We start from the raw sequence: 27,596 nt of genomic DNA, 5'->3' as shown, positions 1-27,596 counted from the left end.
TTAATACTCCACTAACAAATCAATATATGCCTGATTATTAAAAATCATTTAAAGTATATTCGTAACATTGTATACTGTACCATATTACGTAATAAAAATGATATAATATAAAAATATAGTACAGTATCACAATATTGTAAACATGGATTAAATAATATTGAGGAGTGAAATGTAATATAAAGTCATCGTTATTTAAAACGTCAATAATTTCTATACGTCAACGAATTTTACACTTTAATGCATAATATTAAAATAATTAGATGGCCAAGTTTAGATAGAAGACTATACGTTTAAAGCAATCCCTTCAAATTGTACTTGTACAGATCCCTTTTGTATTCTACTCTATGTATTTTCTACTATCAGAAACATCGAAATCATTTCAGCCTCTTAGATTCTTGTTAGACACCCTATATAGCGAGCCACCATTTTCCTTCAAAATTATCGAAGGATATCGTTTACAGTTTTACACACACTAATGTAATATAATAAGTCACTTTTGTAATAGCGGTTAAAGTGTTCTTCAGGAAAAAGATAAAATTTTGCTTACCAACCAGACCCATCACGGTGATGTGACGCGTCGCGTTAATTAAATTCCACAGTACCTTTTTTTTCTGGCGTGAATACATAAGTGACTCATTGATCGTTGGATCTTTCATCGAACTCGGCCCGGGAAGCAGGGGGCACTGATCTTCAACTCGTTCAACAACACTGTGGCACTGCCTGAATGCCATGGTCAGTGACCGTGAGATCAAGAATTTAAATTCTACGCTGACTCGCCTACTCTTTCTTTTGTATCTTATTGTCCAGAATTTCTTGGCCATAGCGGCTCTACAAAAAGAACAAACACTTCAATCTCTTGCAAGCATCATTTCGACGCTGAAAATGCATTTTTTAAAGGCGTCAGTCTACTTTTTCGCAAAAAGTTGATGGTACCTGTCGCTCAAAAAAATTAAATACATTGTCAACCCTCGTTTTTTGGAATTCTTTTTTATCTGGCAATACGTTAAGCTCTTAAACTCCCGGAAGAAATTTTAATAACAAATTTTCTCTTTTTAATATCGCGTTTCAAACCTTACAAGCAGAATTCAACGACAAAATAAATTTAACATTTAGAATGACGAAATTACCTTCGTCCTAACCAAACTTTCAAACCTGTTAGTTTCTTTCGGATAATGTAATAATACCTAGAAATAGTATCTCTGTTAAGAAACGTTAAATATAGCGTGTAAAAAGATCTGAATATATCTAAAGCACGTGATCTTGAAGCCAACGTTACAACATTTATCTTAAAACGATCTAGTGACTTCTAGGAACAAAACCTCTTTCATAATAAACTCAGAATTCTAAAATATTCATTATAGTAGACATTCTTTCCAAGCACAACATTTCCGTAGACAAGTATATCTTTGAAAACCATTCACGCTTCTCATAAACCGTATCCTATAAACTTGCCTGTTCCGTGTTCCAATTAAACCGCGGTTTCTGAGTCACGTTACCATAATAATGCAACAAATCCGAGCTCACTGTCGCTAGTTCCTTTTGCATGATGCATTTCTATGCCTAACCGTGCCTTTGGAGACATTACTTTTAATCCTGAGAAGACACGTTCTACTTCCTCTGTTTCCTGCGTCGCGTTTACCACTTTTCAAGCATTTTTCATCCATCCGGTGTACACGCGGATAGCAACACCGCCCTTCTGTTCGTTACACATTTCTCTTTCTCTCTCTCTATCTCTGTATGTAAAATAGTACGGACTTTACGCACACAATGCACGTGTATACGCGTTTTGTTCAGTGTTAGTCGCGGTGACTTGCTCTGCTTTGAAACTCGACACCTCTTTCGCTAAACACCAGGGACGGACGTACGTGGGCAACGTAAACACAAGAGAGACGTATGCAGACAAATGAACGCGATATACATGCAGATATGCGTATCAACACTAGAGGGACAAAACGTTCGTCCACGAACAGAACCGGTGTCGCCGCTTGGAAATATTTGACAATGCTTTCTTCATAAATTGCACTCCAAATGGACTTTTCATATTCGTTTTTAAATTTATTGTTTTCTATGATAATAATCTTTATTAGTGGTGAAGTTTTATGAATTTCAAGCGAGTATTGGGTATATATAACCTCGCATTTCGGATGTAAATTGCACTGCAAATGAATATCCCTAATACTTTTTAGGTCTTCTTTAAACAAATATAATTTCTTTTAGCGGCAGAATTTCAAGTGTTTTGAAAATTCGTTTTAGCTAGATGTTACATAACCTGGTATTTTATCGTCTATTCTTATTTCCTCAGTAAGCATAATTCTTTTTTAACGATACAGTTCCACGAGTTTGGAATTTGTTTCAAGCTTTAAATGAACGTTACATAATCTCATAATTTGGACATAATCCGCGTTTCATGTTCATTCCACTCTTTAAGTTTTTCCTATAGAGACAAATTTTTAACCGTAAAGTTTTCAGAATGTAGTTTATTTTAAGTGGATGTTGCATAACCCAATACTTTAAAAATGACTAATCCGTTATGGATAATTTCTACACGATAACAGTTATAGAACTTGTTTGTTGAGAAATAATAAAACGAATGTTTGTTTTAATGTTTGGTTTTACATAACCTCTCGTCTTGCAATATGACAACTAGTTGTGAACAATTCTTTTCATATAATGGATATTACGAAATTTTTTTTATGAAAAGTGTTTCTTCCAGTAAGCACGTGTTACACCACCATCGAGAATATTTATATCTATAATAACTGAAGAGAATTTAAGAGATGATTGAAAAAACTGCAATCTTATAAAATACAACTTTGATTTTTCTTTATAGAAAATTATAACAAGAAAAGTTCAGCAAATAAGATACATACCTTTAGAAACTTCTTCATCAAAAAGATATTAAAAATTACTATCTTTTCAGATCACTGATTTTGTAAAAGAAATTCGACCAACCGTGCGATACTTTATCTCAAAGCATAAAACATTAATCTGCAGCAAACACGAACAGATGTACATATGTAACATCAACAAAGAAGCATAGAACAAGATTCGAGACGAGATTTAACGGACGAGAAAAATTTGCAGCGAAAAAAGAAACCAGTCCGAGATAAAATCCGATCGAGGTCAAAAAAGCGGTTGAAACGCAATCTTACGAAAATTAATCTCGGGATTTTATGTACGTTAGGCTCGGTCGTGGCCACGATTGGGAAGCACCTGGAACAATTTTAAGGGCGCGGTAATAACCGTAAATGCTCGCTGCTCCAAGTCGTAAACGCGGGTAATTCAAACGCGATGGAAAGAGTGTCATGCAATTGCGACGTAAAGTTCATCGCATTCCGCTTCCCCGCTGATATTATCAAGCGGATTGAATTGTTCCTTGCAACAGATTTATCAAGTACAGAAAAGATAACTACAAAGAAGATGGTAAATAAAATGAAGGATATGAATCATGTGATTTATACATTTTGCAATTTAGATGCATCCGATTGGAGATAATCTGGTTTGACATTTTCATATTATTTTACGTAGATATATTTTATGTTTGTAAATATAATACTCAAGTTAGATACGCTAAATATATATATATATATGTGTGTGTATAAAAAATTTTTTTAAAGTCATTTGTAGATTATTTAGAATGTTAATAAGATAAGTTTCAGAGTAGTTCGACCCAGACTTTAATATTTTTACTTTACATTGTAATTCATATCTTAAATGTTTATAGATATAATAATCAAGTTAGGCGTGTTAAATATGAATAAGTAAAAAATTGATTTTTTTTTAATTTGTTCAAGACGTTAGTAAGTAAGTGATCTTTGGAATAGTTTCGAGTGATCGATCCTTTGATTCAACAGAGTATCGTATCTTCGGTCTAAATACTGTTAAATATGTAAACAACAATTCTGCCGTATACCTTGCAATTACCGAAACCCACAAATAACACGTAACACTGATTACAAACAATCTTCGTACTAATTGTAATTCTAAAGTGCTAATTATACCTAAATATTCCGATTCTCGTATTTCTCAAACAAGCATTGTAGCTTCCAAAAATTAAATGTACAATACAATGTACCATCGTTTAATTGCATAAAGATTGCTTTCCTTATAACGATACCAAGATAACCTCAATTTTTTTGCTCTTAAGGAAATCCGAGAAAACAAACGAAAGCTCACGACAAAGGCAAAGCTAATTACATCCTATTATCGTAATCGAATAATTACTCGTAATTCGTCGAGCTAAGCCGAACTTGGTATGGTTTCCCCCATTAGTGTGCATTCATATGTACACTCGTAGATACAGCGCATGTACACGCACACAGTGACCTAATTTTTTTTCAGTTGCTAACGATTCACATCGGATAGCAGTTACCAGCTCACCGGTATTCCTCAACCTTTCACGCATTATCATTATCGAGCTTGGCATTTACGCGACTTGTTGCATTGACCTACTCTGGCTTATGGCCGATTAATACGCGCCGTTATTGTTTCCACGTTCGCTAGCCTCCCATGACGCGAACGTACGCCATTCTACGGATTTCATCGGGTCCTATTTTGCGAGCCATACCAAGCGAAATAGAGCTTTACTTTCAACGGGGATCAAGGTCCCATCAAGGTCGCTGGAACAATCAAGAACGCGACTGACCGCCAATATGCCTCATAAACACGTGACCCAGGTACACGATCGTTTATTTTGCCAGTTTTAGTTCGGAATTTATCGGAACTTTTGAATGCGATGTACCGATGATCGGTAAGTAACTCAACGATCGTGAGAAAGAGTTATGCGGGTCAAGGTGAGGAGGAAGAAGCCTGACCAACTCTGAATAGTATATATATATATATCTACTTATGTGATACAAGAAAAGAATGTAAAATATAAAACGTTATACGGCTTGATGAAATAAATTTAATAGTGAAATCAGAAGGATGATAAATATTCCGAAATTTTTGTAAAAAATTTTACAAGTCTACAAACTTACATTTGTGGAAATTGGAATAGTTTTTTCTAAGATACTACATGTCCTTTATTTTTGTTCACTGCGTGTTCTCTCATATACCTTTCATCTTAGTTCCCGCAATGTAAACTTAGTCGGTAATCCTGGTGTTGATATAAATTTTAGCAAATGGTATTACACGGTATTCGCAATTTTATGTCAATATATTATTCTACTTCTCTACAACATTTTAATTGAATTAATATCTAGCTTTAATAGTTTTAATACTAATAGAAAGTTCAATAAATATAGTTATATAATGTTTAGAATATTGTACATTCTCCGTGTCTCTATCGCATTCTAATTAAGTTAATCTGTAAAGGTAAATTATTAGAAGAAGAAAATTGGGGAAAGGAAAGTGTTCTATATTCGATGCATACGGCGCTTGCTCGTTTAAGGGTCAAAGGACGAGTCGAGGGCGTATACGAAACGTCCCCGAGGCATCGATCGTACACCACTCGACAAAAATTTCATGCTTGGCCTCCTAATCCGAGCATAAAATGAGGCCGATATGTCGTCCGTTGGTGGAAAACGAGTCAGAGAGCCTTGCGATGCACCGTTAAACAACACACGCACACATGCACGCACATACGACGATCAATCTTGGACCAAACGCCGTGTCGGTATCGTCGAGGAAAACACGCTTCCTATTTCCGTACATATACGTACAGTAACTCACGGAAATATTCGAATATTCTTAGGAACTTTTTATGTACATATCATATGGAACACTTTGAAATCTCATTAACACACACAACATGTTGGCAATATCAGATCCGAAAAAATATATAGACGTTACAAGATATTCATTGGAAGCATACATTTCGCAAACATCGCCAAAATATTTGCGCTGTCAATTATTCACTGTACCATAAAGTCACAATATGCAGCGAGACCATTTTGTTCAAAACTATTATCCATGATGTGTATCATAAAGTGTTCGACTATTTTCGTGAGCCACTGTATCTATATATACTACGGCCGATTAAGTACTAGGACAGTATTTAACACAAATTGCTTGTTGTTGGTTTTAGCTTGTGCTTGTTGTATTATAAATTTCTTACGTTCTTTGCATCACACGTGCTAGAGTGTCGTATAATGCAAAATACTAGACAATAAAATTTGATAGCTTTTCGATGAATGTAACGAGTGGTTTTCCTAATACTTGATCCTAATACTTATGGCCGGTAGTGTACCTACGTGCAAGCGTGCCAACCACGACACACAGTGATGCACGCAGCGAGTCAGCGAGCGGTTCACTCACCATTTAAATCGCCCAAGGTCCGTGGAATTTAAATCTCAATCAGCGCCAGGAAGACGCCGTATGTACGCTCTTGGAAGGTCGTGCACGCGTCACAGGAGGATCCTCTTCGATAGAATGGAAAACGAGATCGAGGCGAGAAATATCACACTAGACACCAGATGTACAAGTTCACCGACTTCCGCGTTTGAATCGTGCATAGGATCCAAGACGTCGCTTTCAGTCACGACGTCACACAGATAGCGACATATTACGCTATCCTCCTTAACGTACACCGAGGCGAACAGAGGCGAAAAGAACACAGAGGAGAACAAGGCCGTCGGATGCGCGTCAGCCAGTAAACGTGTCGATGCACAAAACGAACATGACGAAAGGCAGAGGAGGAGAAAAGTGGGAGAGGAAGAAAGATACGATGAATACACTATGCGTGTTCGAAGCGAAGAAACGCGACCGTGTGCTTCACCACGCGAAGCGGAGCACTAGTAACAACGGACACAACGATAGGTCCGATGCTCTCTTCTTCCGTGAAACAAGAACACTTACGGTTTTCCCTTTCCGTGGCACATTTTATTCCTGTCGATCTGTCGTGTAACACGTTACGTTGATCTTCGCGAACTGCACGCTGTTTCCGTGTCACAGTTCACGCATCATCACATTTCCTTCCTTGTTGCCACGGATATATTCTACTTTGTCCTTCGATTATACATATATGTATATATTTATCTATATGTGTGTGTGTGTGTATGTATATGTGTGTGTATATATACATATATATATATATATACTATTAATGGCAGTGATTAGAAGAGGAGAGGGTGCCACGCACGGTAAGTGCTAAGTAGCACCTCCCCCGTTAAAGGCTCTCACGCAACTGACGCGACTGGCGCGAAGGGCACACGGGGATTAGGAGAGCATGAAAGAGGGGATGCTCGAAGATGGATGGAGGGGGAAACGACAGTAATACTACGGCAGAGGGACGCAGAGAGACAACGCGAGCCGATAGGGGAATTGCGCATGCGTAGTGGCCCTGTTTTAGAACAGTACCGTGACACTCGTTGACAAGCCACCGCCCGATGCATCCACCCCGTCTGTGTCACGAGTCACGATACGTACCACAGCTGTCTACGCTCTGAAAGAGAGCAACCTTATCTCCTACATTTCTTTAACCATACTAAAGCGGTCGTCTTATCACTCTGTTAGTAAATCTAGGTCGTTAAGTTACGATTATAATTTAACGTACATAACATGAATTTACAGTGACTACAAAACGTATTTGTACATTGTACTCTTATTTTCCATTGAAGCGTTTCTCTATCTGGCTTCACATTTCATCTTCACAGTATTTCTATTAAATGATACGAAACTGAACATACTTCGACTTAATTACTATAATAAATACAAATACTTTTTGTAGCCGTTGTATATCAAGAATAGATTGTAGCTTAGGAAATACGTATATACAACAAACTTGTACTGTATCTCGTTTCTTTCGGGCATCTATACAAAGTTTACTGTACATAGTTTTCAAAAGCTACTTAACGTAAATCAGTTTGACCGAATGAACTCGTGAAAGAAGAAGAAACAGACGCATGCGTAAAATGGAAATTCCATTCCCAGAGAGGTTAACAAATTATACCGAATTACCGCGATGCAGAGGCTTGCGTTTGCTAATCTGTTTCTCGCATGTTCTTTACTGCTTCGCTACTCTGCGCGAAAGAGAACGTCACACAAAAGACCAAGACCTACATAAGCGAAGCACAGAGCTTGCCAGAGTAATCACGTCTCGCACCATATACTCATATAACAAGCAAAATCAGTTTCATGTGCGACACGCGTCCACAGTTGTAATTAAAAGCGTCGACTTACAACTATTTTAGTTGTATCGTAAAACATTCTAATTTTCTGTAATAATAATACACTCTATTGACGCAATCCCCTACATTATTCTATTTTCTTAAAATCCACTTGGGAATAATAATGTTCAGGTGGATTCAGCAGATATGGATAGAGAGGTCCGGTGTTAAAAAATGATGGTTAGCGATCGCTTTCCGTGAAACGTTCGTCGCCTCTAGCAGTATACTTATTTCTTTATATACTATTTTGATTTGTTAACCTCGAGTGAAGGGCAGTTTTGTCGATGGTTTCGATGTGATTTACTACACGAATTGGTATCGCTATATTTGACTACATTGTGAGTTAAACCTAACCCACATAGTTATTTGCTACAAAGCTTTGTATTATGAAATTTGCACATTATTTTATTCATATAAATATTTTTTCATATTGTATTATATTTTTATTATATGTATGCTTTCTATTAAGGTAAATTTTGTGAATATGTAATTTATTATATTATTATCTCTACATTTATTTATTATACACTGTTATTGAATATTTAGGTACATTTTATGAATATTTAAAGAAAAATTCTGCATCCAATTTTTTAGGTTATATTAACTCGTGCATTATTAAATATTCTTTTGTCTCTAACAGTCGAGTATAGAACAGTACAGTTTCGATTACTTTTTTGTAATTATTTTGTTCGTGGACTAGAGCAGAATTATCAAAGGATACTTCTTTTGTAGACATTCAAGCGTTTTTGATTAAATATTAAAAGATGTAAGAAGAAAATGAGACGCTGTGAATAAATTACAGAACGTGAACATTGTAAAAAGTTTATTTGTGTATACCGCGCGGCTGAGGAAAATATGTAATAATGAGATAATCTAGAAAATATAAAAAATGTAATGAAAAAAGTATTACTATTTTTTACTGCTGTAAATTTCATTTTTGTAGTTGATATATGTACATATATTCATAGATTCATAATCATGAAAGAACTAAAACAATGTTGCGTATCATACAATTCTTTTCCTTCTTTTCCTGTTTTTATTAAATTATTCGTACAGCACATATATGAATTCCAATAATTTGAATAACACAGAGGTTATGACCCATTTTCGTTAATTTTTAATCCACATGACCTCCTCTCATATATGGAACGAAATTTCGCGGGAACATTTACAAGCTAACCTCTAAAATACCTTTCGCGGTATGCGGATAGAAAGGGACCACGAGGCAGAACATTTTTATAGAAAACTCATCATTTTCTTTTCCCTTCTCTTTTTGAAAGAAACGAACGATTCAAGAGATTGAAGTAAATTCATATAAACACGCCAACTCTCTATACGTGTCTAAATTGCGCTTGTTTTTACACCGGAACAGTTTGCATTTACTTATATCGCTTATCGACCGCACAAAACGACCATCATCGTTTTAATGCAAGCTTGTAAACATCCGACTATCGATCGCGCGCGTTCGATACATTTGCAACCTTGTTTGGTACGCTCGCGGTGTATTTAAACGTGGAATCAGATATAATAACTCCGTTTAACAAATTGGGGAATGGATGCAATTTAGAAACGGCATTTTCAAGATCGGATTTCTCGATCAAATTTACATGCATTGTTAAAACTGCATACCTTTGTATTTTTTGGTTGTGACTGGAATTCTTTCACCTCAACAGTCAATATTAACATTTATATGTCAATATTTGAAATCATATAAATATTGTTGCAACGAAAATATTACAAACACCATATTTGTATTTTGCAATGTACATATACACAATCGAACAAATATTATTAATGAATTTTATAGGTTATGAGGAACCAGTATTAATAATTGCATAATAATCTCATGCATAATATGATACAAATAACAAGTTTGGTATATATAAAACAGGTCAAATTCTACAAGTCAGCTGATTACTCCATAATCATGATCATAATGGCTAAGATCGATATAATGAATAAATATTAACTAATTTCTAGTCAATAACCTTAACTTGCGAAAGAAATCATTAATTTTCCAAGAGTCAAAATAATTTCACAAGTAAATTTACAAAATTTATAGAAGAGTTTCAAATGCCACGTTGTTTGCATTTAAAAAACATAATAGGCAATAATCATAAACAATTCTAGCCGCAAGAAATTCAAAATCTCTATTCTATGCAAAGCTATACCTTACGTATGCATTAACTTCACTGACCTAGACCCAGAACGAATATTGTTTACTTAATATTTGAAATTTCTTTGTCCTATGTATCATAAAATAAATTAACAGTAATTTAAGATCAAATCAGGAAACATAATGACAGAATTCTGTAATAGATTGGAAACGACTCTACTTCCGCAATCCCGTTCTACGAGGGTTAAAGCCCGATGTGTACAAGCGTCACGCGTCACGTTCACGTCCTAGCAGTACCAGCGATCATTTTTTCTGATGTGAACAAGACGACAAGTTGCCGTCAGAAATTGCGTCACACGTGAACTTGCTCATAGTAACCAACGCTGATCAGCGTATCTCATGCGCCTGCGTCACTTCCAAGTCGTTCTTCTCGCTCGGCGTGTCTGCGTTTCCATGGAAACCAGGCCACGCTAGAGAGGTGGCCATAACGAACTAACCTCTCCGTTGCAAAGAACGCTCTGACGTTACGTATGAATTAATCGCACGTGCTCAGCGCAAACTGTCGCTATAACGTGTCACAGAATATCATTGGATATTACAACATACACGCAGTGTGTGTATCGGGCTTTATAAACCCGATCACGTCCTTTTTGACCGGTTTGGTGATTCTAATACTAGGTTCTGCGAGACAAAGTCGATACGTAAGTCAATTGATATTTATTCACAGAAACATCAGAGAAAATAAATGTCAACCGCTACTAGCCTCTTAATAATGCCTGTAACTACCGAATATAATAGCTAAAATAAACTCCTGGGATAAACAAGCTCCTTACCACCGTGCACAATGATTAAAGAGATTCAACGTTATCAAGTTACATGTGGTTATTTATTTTGGACACGATGGGCTGAGTAGTCGAGCATATTCGAGGGAACCGGTTGAAGTTATTCTCACGTGTGCATTTACGCGAACGAGAGGAGCCTACGGGTCACAATAACCAAAGGACGTTTCGACGTCGCGAAATTGCACGCTGGTTTTTGCGGCCAGGCGACTGTAAACTTTCCCATAAGGCTCCTAGGTAAATAGTCCCTCGGTCGGCATCTCTACATATCTCTACATGGTTCGGTTACGAAGAATTCCGGCCTATTATTATGAGCATAATTGTCTGATTATACGTCTGTGATCTGGCACGGCTCTATAACGTTAAGGTCACACTGTGCCACAAGGGCACATGTGCTCATCAAATTCTCGCCACCATTCCGAATATAGTTCTAAGCAGAATTCTTTTCGCCGTTCGAGTGAATTTTAGAAAATATATTGCTACGAACATCGAGACGCGAATAGGGTATTATTACCTGTAGAGGAGGTAATAGCGAAAAGAAAGAGTAAAGGAATTATTTTTGTGCCTCTTTTCGTTTTTTCCCTCTTTTTCTTCCCTTCCAATTAATGTCTAGAGGTTATCATAGTGGAATTGGAACGAAACGCTCATCATAGATAATGTTTCGTTTTTTGTACCTTTATCCAACGTATCGAATGATACAATATTGGAATCTGTTGCATTCACCGTGTGAATAATTTTTCTAGAATTATACTAAAACCTCGGGTCATTATGTCAGTAGGTAAAAATGGAACGCGCGTGTGATTTATTTAAAACTTGTAACTATCACATTTCCATATCTACGCTTGTATCTTGCTACTTTGGATAAGTAATTTATCGCATTTTTTGTCCGTTGGAAGGCATATATTTAATGTTATGCATGAGTTTTTCACTTGCAAGTAAAGTTATATCACACGAACTAAGTTGTTCTGCATAAACTAGCCGATGGCACGTGTTAGTTTTTACGCAAAATAGCCAGTCAGCAACTTGTCAACACACGATATGTATACACATTGTTCACGTGTTCGCGACGATGTTATTCGCTGCACTCGAAAAACCTCGTGTAAAAGATCCATTAGCATTTCAAATGAGGGAAGTCGGAAACGGATATAATTCGTTATATATAGGGAAAAACGTGGAAGGAAGCTCGGTCACGACGCGTTTAATGCGTAAATATAAATGCGGGTTGGAACGTTTTCGGAGTGGCTGCAGTTTCGTTGAGACAGCCAGTGATATAGGATGCCTACATTTAAATTTACAGTTTGCTACTAAATTTCCTATTCCAATTTTATTAAACTATCACATAGTAACAACTACCATCTCGTTTTAAATTTAACTCTCAGAAAAAGAAAAAGAAAAAACAACAGTATTATTTTTAGGATGACCCAATACAGAGGGTGTTTGAAGGCGAAGCTCCGTAGGCCGCCAAAAATCGTGTGTCGTCTTTGTTCGGATGTACAACGCGAGGTTTTTCGCTTAGAATGTTCGTTACTAAAATACACAGACCACACCACTTTCCGGTTTCCTTTTTCTCGTATCGCGTTCACTTCTCGTCGTTGGGCAAAGAAACTTCTTCGTCAGTGATCCTCATCCACATTTTTTCCTCCCCTTCTACTGTCCACCTTGGACACCTGGAACCACGTGATCAAGAGAAGGAAAGTAACGCGTTAACGTTAACACGGCCACGAACAAATACGATCGAGTCTTTTATCGGTAAATACCCTTTTACGACGAGATTCTGTGGATTTTCAAGCCTGCTGTAGACTTCTCCTTTTTATACGTTTAAGAGTTTCCAAACGCACGAATGCGATCCAAATCAATAGCATCTTTTTCTAGCAACAATTGAGAATATTAGTACTTTCCCGTACCTTTGTTTAGACGTCCGTAGATTTTTTGACAAATATTAAGAAAACCGATCTTTTCTTCGCTATTGGATAGTCGTCGTTTTAAAATCCCAGCGAAAATCTTGTCAACATAATTCCAGTAGAAATTGTATATTTAGCGCTTCGATCTTACCACGAACCTCTTCTTTCTTTTTTCCAATATTTACTGGATGAAATTATCCAATATTTAAGTTTCACCTCTTTGGCAATGTTCATAGCAACTTTGAATTTACATAAAACATCTACAGACTAGTTATTATTAATTCGTCACCAATTCTTCCACTTTAGTAACATTTATACATTGTACACATCGTACATTGTATATTGTACATACGCTCGAAGTTGACACAAGTGCTGGGATATTTATGAACGAGAGATGGCCCGAGAAAGTTGTACGAGAGGAATCAGTTTCTACCTGTTATGTACAGTGAATGGGAATAGATGACAGGAGGCGAAGGTTAGTTACATAAAAACAAGCGCAGCGAGTGCGATTACTTCACTCTTTGAAGTTACACTCTGGCCATGACGTGATTCCATAAATATCGGCATTAGATATATGAACGGATAATTAATGGGGAACGGACGCGATATTACACGGGATATGTCGTCTTTAGATAATCACGTGGAATTATTGGCGTAATTTTATCAAAGCGTAAGAATGAGTTAAGAATTCGATGGAGCAAGATTAAATTAACATATCGATTCACTGGTATTGATGTTACACCACCGCTATTTAGCGAACCAACGAATTGGTCGTTTTTTAATAATACGAGGTTTTTAACTGCATTAAATTATACATTTTCGTTCGTTATATACTATATATTTCGCAGCAGAATTTTAGCGAAAGCACATGCCGGAGGAAATAAATTTTAATACCGCGGTAGAAATCTGAATATTCGCGCGGCGATGTGAATGTATCAGCAGCCCTTTTAGTATGCTGTTGAACGTTCTTTTTTTTTTTTTTTGTAAAAAAATCTACATAAAAAATGATACAAAGTATAAAAATGCTCTCATTGAAAGAACCCATCAATGCAGAATTTTGATTATCGCGTTACACGTAATAAATAAAATGATACAAACGAGTATTATATGTTACTATCCTATTTTGTTATTTTAAATGGAACTGTACGATTTTTTGACACATAAATATAGACGACGATCTACGCATTCGATTCGAGTATTCTCGCCTTTTCGAGCAAAACCGTATCGAAGTGGAATGTTTAGAAGATATTTTAAAGAAAATATTTTTGTTGAAAGAGATACCGAAGTATCGTTAAAAGTCTCGATTGATTCTATTTAGAGTTCTGAAAATCAGGAGTATCATATCCTGCGCCTCATCTCGAAACGGGAAAGCTGAACAAAAAGCCCGACAAAGTTGCACCAAAAAGGAAAAAAGCTCAGCGATGTTTCGAGGAAAAAGAAAAACGGCCAACCACATGACAGTTAATATTGTCTACGATTCTGCCTGAAAGGCGAAAAAAATAATTTTCCGACTTATTTCACGCAGTCAGTGGAATGAATTCGAGCGAGATGAGTGCCGTTCGTCGGAATGGAATGGAAAGGGCGAAAATTCCAGCGTAGAGGTTCGTTACCAAAATACACACGCGCAGTGCAATCTCGTTTTCTCGGTTCTTTCTTTCGAAACGGCGGAGGGTGAGCGACTTTCAGCTCGGATTTAATTATTTTTAACGAACACGCCAGCCCACCGGGAACAGGAAATCGTTCCCCGTTCCTAATCCGAATGGCTGAACGAAAGTTTATTTTACGACAGGATAATACTTGATACGTGAAACATATACGATCAGACGAAGCAATAAGTTCGAACAAGATATTTAATATCAACCACTGACCGTCAAATGAATTTTATATGTCCTTTATGGATGTAACATCCATACGATTATAATTCTATCGTTTAGTATTAATCGTATATTGAGTCGTCGTTGATATTTTTTGATTATAAGTGACCCACAACTATTTTAATTAACATTTCATATTATTATAACAACCAACCTTATTGAATAATAATTTTAAGTCAATTCTGCCCAATGATTTTTAAAAAATTTAATGGCTGCAGTATAATTGACTGTACAAAGGTAGCATAATCAATTGTTTTTTAATTAAAAACTGGAATGAAAGAGTTAATGAGATATACACTGTCTCATATATATTTAATTAATTTAAATTTTTAGTGAAAATGCTGATATTAGTTTATGGGACGATAAGACCCTATAGAATTTTATATTAATATTTTGATTATAATTTAATTATTAAGTATTAATATTTTGTTGGGAGGATAAGTAAATTTATTAAACTTTTACCAAGTATTTAAATATATTGTATTAAGTAGAAATAATTATAAAAAAGATTGTATAGCGCTACGTTCAATTTACGTAGAAGATATATTTAATTGTACTGGCTGTATCGGTTTTAAACAAGTTTGTAAGTTAGAAATAAGTCTCATGTATATCCACGTAGCGTATGGATGATGAAATAAAATAATTGTATAAAATATATACAGATTGATAGTATATAAATTAGTCATATACACGAAAAGGAAACTGAAAGTGATGATTTTCATTGTAAGAGAAGAATCTAAACGTTTATAAATAATTAACAATTAAGAACCAAGAGCGAGTAGGAAGCTTGATTTGGAACCCGTATCATCCATTTACGTCATCTAACACGAAATGACTCGAAGCAACAATTTATATAAACCTAGTTTCATCTGCGCTTAGAAGAAAAGTTGTTTTACGAGCTTACGAAAGAGCTGGTTAAATACCATGGTTTTCGTTCGCTTGAAACAGAAATACAGCGAGAGTCTGGAAAAATGAGCGTGTTCGATGCACCGAGGGTACGAAATATATTTCAAAACTTTCACACGTACGTTGCATAAATTGGGGATTCATCGAAAAGATAGAAAGCACGTAGAAATACGAACGAATAGTAAAAATCATAGGTAAGTAGATAGGCAGATAGATAAGTCAATATTATACGAGCGATATTTTTATAAGGTGGTAACATTCGCTTTCGATTCTCACCGTGCAACCCAACTCAGACTCCCATAGCGTGCGCGATTTTATTTTTCATCGAACGAGCAATACAAATAGGAGGGAGGGCTGATATCAGGAAACGCGAGATATCTCGTGGAAAACGTCAAACAACTTCGGGCCGCGAGATATCTCGTCAATGTGGCCCGATTAAGTAATCGGAATTTTACACAATGCAAGAGTTGCGTACTGTTACCTACGGTAAACTGGTTCTGCGAGTAATATTTCACACGATTTGCATTCATGCGAGCCTGTATCAAGTTCAATTTGTCCGATATGCTTAACGTATGCATAAGGTGAGACGCGCGAAGTGCAACGAGTAAATATTTTGTAAATACAGATAAATATAGAAAAAAAACAGGTTATTTATAGGCGATAGTCCAATATATTATATTAATAGGCAATATACAGCGTGCTCGTTTCACCTGGAAACATCTCGAGTAAAACCGTGCACGATACGAGAAGATGTTTGAGACAAATGTGGTAGGACTTCGAGGTGGTCATCGTATTGTGTCGATATTTATAATACGTTACCTTGCGAAGACTTTGGAGAGCACCGGCTATGAAGGTAACTTTTGTTTGTATCTTTACGATACATGGCAACTACACACCTCTTTGTTTCGTGCTTTTCTAGCCGACATCAAATCGCTATTTGCTCGTACTTTTTGCGTTGACTATCAGTAATGGACACGCTGTATATAATACCTTAAAAAGAAAATGTAGTTTGCATACGAAAATGAGACTTCTTTGCGCATAACGTTGCTCGCTTACTCGATACGTGGTTCGAATATGAGTAAATGGAATTTACATTCCAACGACTATAGGTCACTTAGTATCGACCGAGGTTGTAGATAAACAAACGGCAGTAAAGGCAGAACAAAAGAAAATAAGTACTTTTTACTTATTTTCTTCAATCTCCGGAATGTTTTGACGATTCCAATCTTAAGGTGTTCGAGCTTCCTTCTAAAAGATAACATAACGAAAGAAAGAGAAGAGCGAAGGACGTTTAATTAATACGAAAAAAAATGTCAAATATCGTAACAACTTTGATACTACGTCAGGATTACATTAACAGGGTTACGCGTAACGTATAAATTGAAAATAAGGGAGAATATTAATATTTCAACTCATTCGCGTATACAGATATTATTTTTATAAATAAATTCAATATAAAACCGTGGAAAAACTGGGCAACGTTCTGGACAAAATTCATTGGATCCCGAACGCTCGCGATCGCTTTAAACGCCGCTAATCGAGCGCTTTAAGCCCACGTGCATCGATATTCGTCCACAGCCTCGTGTCTCTGAACACGTGGCAACTTGCATACGTTTTCACCGGTGCATGATCGATTGCTTTTTGCCGTATAATGTCGGCGTCTCGCCTCCAACGAAACCGATCCATTCCAGTTGACTTATCGATTCCGCTGAAAGTAACAGTGTTTCCGTGGAAAACGGAATTAGGCTAGATAAGCGGCCTAGAATATTCGGACCTCTTCCAACGATAGCCAGCAATTATTTTCCACAGATATACGCGCCGCAATTCTTTCCTTTCGGAAACGATTGCTTCACGGATAAACTACATCGCGTTATCGTTTTCAAATATGTATCGAGTTTTCGATAACACGACGAGATACATATGTATATTGATTAACCCTACGCGCTCGAGGAATATCACGAAATATGTCCTCTTCGATCAAGTTTTCGCCTATTGATCAACGATATAACAACGATAAAATACATATTCGAATGACATATCGTTGAACACAAGGATAATCTAATTTCGCTTATACGTAACGATGGATTTAACGAGCAAACGAATATGTAAATTGTACGATGATTAGTCACGAGTATATACGCGAAGCTTTAGCCGAGTACACGTTTCTAGTAAATAATTCGTAATTTCTATCGTACATTTTCAAGCTCGTCTCTAAATTCATCGACTCGATCGTGCCAATCGTATCTCATTACAGCGATAATGAAATCTCGAAACGTTGTATACGATGTTCGTACGTAGGGAAAAAAATGTTTCTACGAGCGTTGAAATACCTTCGTGAGCCACCGTGTAAAGCGTATAAGCGTATGTGTGACACGATCGCGATCGGCGAGAACTTTTTTAAGGATGGCCTGCAAAGAAAATGGCCAGTTAGTTAAGTTAAGTGGCGAGTACGTTCACGTTAGAACCGGTCTTATCAGATGGCGAGCCACGTGGCCGTAACACGCACTTCGTTTTAACCACGTGTTCGTGAGGCGGTTGTCGTTCTCCCCCCTCGGAAACCGGTGCTTGTGCCAACTTACTTTCACGACATCTATTACAAATGGATGCATATAAATTGCACAGCATGGTGTCATACTTCAACCGGGAAACACGCAGGATCCGGGCTGGATGGTTGTTCGCGGTCGAATATTGCCTGCTTATGCGCCAAATGAATTTTAACTGGGCACATCGTGTACTAGGCTCGTTACAAGTAACTCTAGATCGTTATCTTTCCTTCGACTAATAGGCCATTTGAATTTACGCGATTGTGAATAATTTTCGGAAGCTGCAAGAAACGATCTGAATTCTATTCGTTCGATCTCGACGATCTCCTATCTTCTTCTTTTTTTTTATGCAGTGAAAGAATTAAAAACACACTCGTACAATTGATGCAGAGTAATTACGAAACTAACGCGTTCTTCGTATCTTCTATCCCTCGAAAACTCGGACTAATAGCTAAGAGGATGAAATATGGGGTATGATATATATATATATATATATATTTGTGTTATATAAGTAATTAATTTGACGATCCATTTGAAGGTAAAGAATATTCGAGATAATATACGCGTCTAGTTGCGTATAATAAAGACGCTCATAAAAGATGTACTCCTAGAAGCAACAGCCACAATTTAATTAATTCAGCAAACTACCGTCTAGCGAGAAGAAAGTAAACTTTTACTTTGTGGATCCATTAACTTCTCACGAGTAGCCGAAAACGTAGTACGAATTAATTTTTAAGAAACCTCATAATTCCTTAACAAACGCTCTGCTATGAAAATACTTTGCCATGGAGAAAATTCAGAGGAAGAAAAATTCTTCACCGTTGCCGGGTTTACTCTTTGAAAGGCACCTGCCTTTTGTTAACACACTTCCATTGCCCACGTGAGCCCAGCAGAAGACGTAATGGCGGTCGGTTTCCACCGATCCATCCCGTATTTGCTTAAGAAATATTTCCCACTGATACTCAGTCTTGCTTTAACAATGCTTAAAGGCGCCTTTTCATGCGGCCACCGTGAATAATCGCTCGGCTGCACCGTATAATTTATCGGTACGTATAGTTTATTTATCGAATAATCTGCATGTTGGAATTTATTCTCTGGAAATATCATAAGACTATAATAGAATACATTGTGTTTGGTAATAAGTTTTCGATCGAATGGCCAACAATTATAATTTAATAAATTAAGCAAACGAATCGACCAAATCGAATTACGCTTTATTAATCAAGCCAACGATAAACGTGTTTATTCTTGGTAAAATTTCCCACGAATTTTAATGTATCGTGTCTTCTTTAATTTTGGCTGGTTACGAGACGCAGTGTATCATAAATATTTTACATCTCGAAAATTGTACCAGGCTGTTTCGCTCGGCTTCGTACTACTGCGTTTAGTCGAAAACTTATTGCGAGCGGTAACAGCTGGAGACATGTTTGTCCTCCGCACGAAGAAGTGCAACGCATAACTGATTTCTTTGGCGCAATGCGAATAACATTTCGCACACAGGAGTCACTGACTCCCAGATGTAACGTCGCGACGACTAATTTTAACTTCCTCGCCGGCTAAATGAATAAAAACAGACCGATCGAGATGCGTTTGGCCCGAAATAAAAGCGATTTTTCTCCAGAACGAATCTCAACGAAACCGGCCGACCCGCGCGCCGTTCGATTCATTTTCAGCGCTCTGTATTCCTGTTTCGTCGTGTGTTTTTTGAAATTCATAGCAACGAAGATATTTTCGTGGAATAGTAAATTCGGGTCTCTCGACCTAAATAACGGTATATATCTCGCACAAAGAGCATCTAAATATCCTATGGCTCCAACTTTAAATTTCAACCTTAAACGTTAACATCGATTTTCAATTTCTAATGTGTTCCTATAATTCGAAAGTACGATAATTCGAAAATAAACCTCTGCACAATTTTGTATGCACTAGTAAAATTTTATAAAAATTGGTAATTTTGGAAATTTGAAAGACATGTTGAAAAAGATCAAAGTTTCTAATATAAAGATAACGTGAATAATTATTCCTGTAAACGCGGCATAATTTAATTTCTCGTCACAGCTCCGCCATGCGTTTCTATCGAACGAATTTCGCAAGGTAGGATACAACATGCGTATTTATTAAGAAAGAAGGTGCATTCGTTACGTTTACTCTTAATAAAGAATATCCTGCAATTTAATGACATTACCTAGATTCGCTTTTCACATAACGATCTATTAAGCAATAAAGGTCACGTGGTCTCACGACGCACAACCTAATTCTCTAGAATGATTCTACGCAATCAACGTGCTAAACTCCATTCGTCTATCTTTCGAATTATCGTTATTCAATCGTTATCAGAAGTGTAACGCAATTTCATTAATAGCTAACGTTTGTACATTTCTACGCATTCAATGTTTAACATTGTACATTCAAATATATTCAATATTTAATTCAATTCCTTCAGCATATACCTAGAACTGATTAATCGTTTTATTAATATTTTACTTGATTAAAATCTTGTCAATAATCCGATAGAAAGATATTCAAAAATGGATTTCTTTTTTACTTATGCAAATTTGTATAGTATTAATTAATTTGATAGCGAGTCAAATAGAACGAGCTAAAATTAAATAAACGATCAAACTTCTACGTATAAAATTGCCAGTATGCTACTTCAAAAAATAATTATGTATATTACGTTTTACATGTATCTTTCATCTCGTATTACCTCTCGTTTAATGATTAACCCTTAGGTAACACGCAATACACATGTAGCTCTATATCGGCCTGAGCATCTCCCATATGCATTAAACTATTAAAAAGCCCAAAGTGCCCTCCGACAAATACAATCTACCATAAACCATGTACACGATACAGATTCCTCCCAATACAACATCCATGTACTAATCAAATTGCAAGTTACAAACTCGATTCTTCGATAATTGAGATTCCTCGATAAAATTCGGGCAATTTCGACTGGCTATTCGAATCCTGTTCGAAACCACGAAGGCAGTCATCGAATGCGAGCGTCCATCGGATCGAACGCAAGTTAGCCCGAAATCTATGGGCCAAATGGCTCCCCGATTCCCGAAAGCCGAATTGAGCCGAGACGACTCGAGCGTAGCCGAGCGTAGCTGAACGCGCGGAACGCAGTAGAAGGAAGACTCTGTTTCCTTCGAACACGGACGAAACGGCGAGCGCCGGAGGAACTATGGTGGTAGACTCCGCAGGTCTGCGGGTCGTATCGCTCGTATCTTTCCTCGTCGGTGTATTGAACTTGGTCTGTAGGGGTCATTCAACTCGTGGAGAGTGCCGTGTCGTCCCTGGTGACGTCACGTGACTCGCCGTCTCCGAAGAGCGGAGGCAGGCGATGACGTGGCGCGCGTCCATTGGCCCACGGCTCGCCCCGCTACCCAATGACGTCACAGCTCGCGGAGGCACGGACCCGTCCAGGGCGCTGCCACCGCAAATCGCGACGTCACAAGTACCAATGTCGATAAACTTGCCGTGCTTCAGGCTGTATACATAAACACGCGTATTCTCAGAGATTGAGCAGTATAAATGCATACATCATATCATATCATGTCATATCAATATTTCTTTTCGTCAAGAGTAAATTGCACAACATTTTTTTTTAGCTATCTTAAGGCTATGTTTTGGAGAATGATTAATACGAGATTGCTAAGACGTTGGCGATTTGATACGTCTGGAGTAAATTATGTGAAATTGCTGTGTTGGCAACAGATCATTTTTATCGTATTGATAATCATTGGCAATTGTTACCAACGCTATGTGAGATTGCTAATTATACGTTAGAAAACTATAATAGTGAATTTTGCTAAAGAAATTAGTTGTAAGACCCATATTAATTTGAAAACTATGAGTCTTTCAAGCCATCGATTCTTTTTTAACAGTTTGTATATAACATATAATGTGTCACGCGTTGTAAGGGGAGAATGATTCACCAAACGGTGCTCACGTGCGTTCAACGTAAGCACACGTGGGCATAGCTTAGCAAACAGTACAGAAATGTAATCAACATTTCACATTTCTGTCACATTTTAGTTTTCCTGCAAATTACCTTTCTCTGCAAAAAGGCTAGCTCGTCCCAAGAGCTTCCAATATTACTCGTACAACATCCCTTCACAGCTACTATCCAAATCAAATACATCAAACAGAGATCGATGACCACTAAATCGATCATAGGTCACGGATCTCGTTTCCAGAAGGAGAGATTACCAAAAGACACGCTCTTGCTGCACCTGCAGGTGCAACCATAACCTCAAGCAACGGGGCTGGCTATAAATAATGATTGCGAATTTATTTTTAGCGATGGAGGTCTCGCTATACAGAGAAGAACAAGGATAAAAGGAAGAAGACAGAGATAAGAGGGACCAAAGCAGAAACGACGGGGAAAGGAGAAAGCAGAAGAAAGAAAAGTGGAGGGAGGAAGAGAGCAAGAGAGAATCCGCTAGCAGTGGGCGGCTTTCCTCGAGGAACTCACGGCTGAACGGACACACAGGGGGTTATGTTTGGCAGACTGGTTAACTGTCCGGCTGGATGGCCGAACGGTGGTACTCTTGGTTCGCCGCTTCTGGCTTCGCTTCTCTCTTCGCTTACACAGAGTTTGTTGACTCTCGGTTTCAGCACGCCGGCTGACCATGACCTCGCCGAACGATCCGCGAAGTAATACCGAGACGACTCTGACTCCCTGCCACCCGCCGTCGACGTCGTTGTCCTCGTTGTCCCTCCTATACGGTAACACTTGCATACAACAGCCTAGCCGGCGAGAAGCAGTTGCACGTCACCGGAGGAGGAACAGCTCGAGTTCGACGCTGATCCACCTGACGCTCGGTGCTGGGAGCCGCGTTGTCGACTGTGCCGATGCGGAATCGGAATTTCGACGGAAACGAACGACGTACTAAGCGGAATAGCGGTCATTGCCATCCGGATGGTGGCGTCGATGCTTGTACCGAAGATGGAAGTTCGAGTGGATGAAGGAGCAGCTTAGGCTGTCGGTTAGGTTTTAAGTTGATTCGGTTGCACCGTGTTGATTCTCATTTGGAACATTTGTGTAATTGTTGGAAGAGTATCGTGGGAAATTGTATGATTTATGCTGCGTATGGTTAATAAAGATTTTTTATAGCAATGGCTATGAACAGAGACTTTTGTATTTAAATATGCAAGGCTGCTGTGATTTCTTCGCTTTTAACGGGACTTCTGAGAAAATTTAATCGTCTTACGATATTTAGCTTGAATCTATAGAAATATTAAAAATATTCCAGTGATTTCAATATCTTTGCGAACGAATAAGAAATATTCTAATTTCTTGTCTCCAAAGGTTCTTAACATGTATGAATATTCCTCTCTTTTAATAACAATTGCCGCTAGGCAACATATTTATGTAATTATTCATAACTCTTTTAGAATCTGATGCAAATTCTCAAGGTATTCTTATACTGATTCAGCGGTATTAGAAGGTCTCTTTAAACATTAATTCACAAATCTCTAAAAAGAAAATATGCTAAAAATGGTATAAATTAGCTGGAATAGAAGAAGATTAGAACGATATCTTTGAAAAATTACTTAAAAGTAATTTTTAATGCAAATGTTTCCCCTCTATTTTTCGGATGTAATTCATTATACGAAGAATTATTCAAACAGCTTGTTTTATGTCCAATTTTATGTCCAATTATACGGCCGATCGTAGCAAGTAATCTGTAAATCAGTTAGCAGCGAGAAATGAATTTCAAAGATCAATCTAGATCAATGACTCCAAATTAAGCGACTAAGTCAGACTCGCGTGCGTAATTCGAGAGATTGTAAGCATCAATTTGTATGGCTGATTTCACAAGCAGTGAAATTACACGTACGAATCATTGGAGTAGAGCGCACCTCATTAAAATACAATTTAATTTTGTACAGCGCAATAAGATATATCAAAATGATTATCGTTTGTATACGTAGTTTTTAGGGATACGAACCAGTTAAAAGGAAACAATTGTGCTAAAAGAATACGTATGGGAAAAAAGCAGAATTTGAAGAAAAACAAACATATTAGACAACCTAAAATAATTCTTTCGTCATATAGGTAGCAGTTATTTACCGTTTAAGAGACCCAAATCAACAAGCTCAACAATATCGCACACGATTACAGCACAGCGTAGCGAGGGTTAATCCTGAAACGTGGTCAGGAGGACCTCAACTCGAAATGACGGTAAATACGAAGTTCATGGAAAGGGAGGGGGGGTCAATCATCGTCAGGCTTGCGTGGAAAAAATATTAATCTCTGTAAGCGTATCTGGGGCAGGGAATATCGATCGTACGATCTGGGTCAGAGCTTGCATGCACCTTGCTGCACGCGTACGCGGCAGGGTGCAGCGGCCATGTCGTTTGAACAACGACGTACACGTGTGTAGCCCTCGTGAAAAGTCTCACGTGCAAGGTGCCTCTCCACCTCTGGAAACTTACAACAGTCAGCGCGATAAGAGCGAATAAATGCGAACCGCCGACTGCTAAGAGACTGCTTCCTTAGTTTAATTCCCCGCGTTGGAAACACGTGGCCAACGGGTAGATAAGTATTTAAATTAATTGCCCTTGTCGTCTCTGAATTTTGTACGTGCTGTTGAACGTTCGGTTCTTTTCTTGGTCGTTCGAATCGTTGCATATTATCGTCGATTGGAGGACACGTGCCATTCTATTTTGTGTACTCTATTTGTGATAATAATATATTGAATGAGTTTAATAAATATGTATATGTATGTACATTTATTACGCTTGTAACATTTTAAGTACACAGGCCGTTCATTTATGTCAATGAATGGGAAAAATAAAATTTGTATGTGTTTTAGACACAACGCTGATTTCAAAAATATAGATTTATAGGTAGCCATTCGTGGGTAGAATTTTATGCGTTCTGAATATTCTATTTCTGAAAATAGAATTTCGTGTCTTTAATATTCTGCATGCAAATAGGTAGAACTTTATACAATTTGCGTATTAGACTCGTAAAAATGAAATCTACTTTATTAGTATGCCATTCTTAGTTAGTTAGTATGCCATCATTAGTATGAATTCTACTTACACTGATCGAACTCCGTTATATTTCGAATATTCTATTTATAGAACTGAGATATTTTTTTTTTTTTAAGGATGGTAGTAAAAACATAGAACTTTTCTGCATATTCTGCATACACACTAGTGAAAATTTAATCGTGATATTTTGAATATTTTCCTATGAAAAGTACAGTTTTATACATTTTTTATTCTTTAAATATGAAAATGGAATTTCATATATTTACAAATTTTATAGCACTCTATCCATGATAAAATCTTTTTGAAATATTTTGAATATTTTTTCTATACATGATCGATATATGCAAATTTTGAAAAGAAACATACTTGGTTAATATATATTTATTATATTGAGAAGAAAACGTATTTATTTATGTCATTTCTTAAATATGATTCAGTAACAAAAATTCGTTGACACTAAGAACTTTTATGGCGTCTGTATTCAAATATCCTTCGATTTATGTTTTTTACGGCTACATTTATTTCTTTGAAGCTTCTTGAATATTCATACTGTGGAAGAGATTTGCATAAAATTGAAAATTCCTTAAGATCGTATTAACCTTAGCAATGAAAATATTCTTTCAAACATTTTTTTGAGTTTCGGTAGAATAACAAAGAAGACTTTTTAAATGAAAAAACATCAGTTGCATTCTTCGGCAAATCGTTACATTAAATTCTAAAAATACTTAATAAAAAATTTGTAACAATTTTACTTATTGTTTTATTTGTATATTTTATTTTCATTCTTCGCTGAAATCTTTTTCTGTTTTTTCGTCTATTATTTTAAGAAGATATTGTATCATGGAATAATATAAAAATTGTACGATGAACATATTAAAGCAAAATGATCTCGTTATAATGCTAACGTGTCACTGCCACGTTTTATTTTTCCACTGGCAGACACGAGGAGTACAAAATAACCCGGTGAATTACACAATAAGGAGATTGAAGATAAATGTATAATTGCATGGATGACTGACGAGATTAACTATGACAATGTCTAAGGTAATTGACAGTGACGAGAAGCTTAATTACCATTCTATTCTAACATTCTAAAAATGTTCCAGATGAAACGATGGAACAATGCACGACAGGGAATCGCTAACCGGTATTTTATCTAACTCGAATTCGAATATAATTTGAGAAATTCATGTCTAATACACCATTAAAGAATCTTTTATCGTAATTTCGAAATATCCACGCTGTTAGAGAAAATTTCACGATCACCGTTAAAAGAAGATATACGTATGTATAAATATTAATTAAAATCCCAACATCTCCGTAATATTTATCTAATATTTCAATAAAAGGTTACGTCCCCATATTACTGCTCAATAATAATCGTATTTTGTACGTTTGATCTTTTACCATAAATACAAAACTAGAAGCTTAAAACGTCATACACTTACTAAAATATCAGTAAAATACTTCTTACGTAATAAAAGCAGCAAGATAAAAAAAAGTGTGTTATTTTCATTTTTCTGTTTAAACCAAACGAGCTCTTAAAAGGTTAATTTTATAAAAACGTAAAGAAGGGCAAAATCGTGCTCCCACGGGAAACAGATAAGGACTGTTACGATCGCCAATTTGATGTGTGACTATACATGGCTGAACACGTGCGTAGAAGGAGAGGCCGTAAAATCGATCGTCTGCAACGCATCTCTATGCGTTGCACGTGACTCAACGCCACTCTGCCATGGCGGACAAACAGCCCGGCTGCTGTATCAACCAACTGTGCTCAAAATAGTTACCTAATAACGAAACGATTATGCAGAAATTTCACTGTATAGAAAGACGACAGCAACGTGGATTCTGCTTTTTTTTAAATGTACTTTCAATTTATCTTCTTTTCACTGTAATTTCATTTTCATATATCTACGACCTATTCGAAAGTATTTTTCGTTGTACATCATTTTTTGCATGATTCCTGAGGAAGCTGAATTTCAAAGGACGAATTATAGAATAGTTGAACGCTAGAAGATCGGTCTTATGTTGGATAAATAATCAACAAGAAAATTCGTTTCGTCATCGACAACGATCAACAGTAACCAAGAAATGTTCTATCATTACTGATAATGTTTATCCGCGAGCAAAATTAATTTTCCATCATCGATACACGTAACCGAAAAAATATAGATTGCTTATAGCGGTTAGCGCCACCAAAGTCGTTCCAACTAATTTTAAGGTTAACTCTTCCATCACAATTTTAATTTGGGTTACAACCGCTGCGTGCGAGCGCGCGCGCGGACGCGCGCA

General features: G+C 36.9%; 1 protein-coding gene and 1 long non-coding RNA gene across 4 annotated transcripts in view; one reads left to right on the top strand and one right to left on the bottom strand.

Annotated features, from left to right (window-relative positions):
* The window catches only part of LOC126926791 (histone demethylase UTY), a 150,008-nt gene that overhangs the window by 115,362 nt on the left and 7,050 nt on the right, over positions 1-27,596 (bottom strand). Inside the window, exons 1-2 of one of the 3 annotated variants that reach the window (XM_050743146.1) lie at positions 7,041-7,584; positions 6,799-6,948 (exon numbers count right to left, since the gene is read on the bottom strand). The exons of 1 other annotated variant lie outside the window; for it this stretch is intronic. In XM_050743146.1, coding sequence (XP_050599103.1) covers positions 6,799-6,821 — 23 coding nt within the window. In that variant the 5' untranslated portion in view covers positions 6,822-6,948; positions 7,041-7,584. Of the gene's footprint in view, positions 1-6,258; positions 7,585-27,596 lie in introns of those variants that run through there. One more of the 3 variants, XM_050743154.1, reaches the window with a different exon arrangement.
* Positions 24,746-26,530, top strand: LOC126926880 (uncharacterized). The gene is made up of 3 exons (XR_007714988.1): positions 24,746-24,836; positions 26,241-26,345; positions 26,408-26,530. It is a non-coding gene; the product is annotated as an uncharacterized LOC126926880 (long non-coding RNA).

Source organism: Bombus affinis, chromosome 2 (genome assembly GCF_024516045.1).
Source record: "Bombus affinis isolate iyBomAffi1 chromosome 2, iyBomAffi1.2, whole genome shotgun sequence".
Taxonomy (NCBI): Eukaryota; Metazoa; Arthropoda; class Insecta; order Hymenoptera; family Apidae; genus Bombus; species Bombus affinis.
The sequence above is the reverse complement of the archived record's forward strand: the minus strand, read 5'-3'. Positions and strand labels throughout refer to the sequence as shown.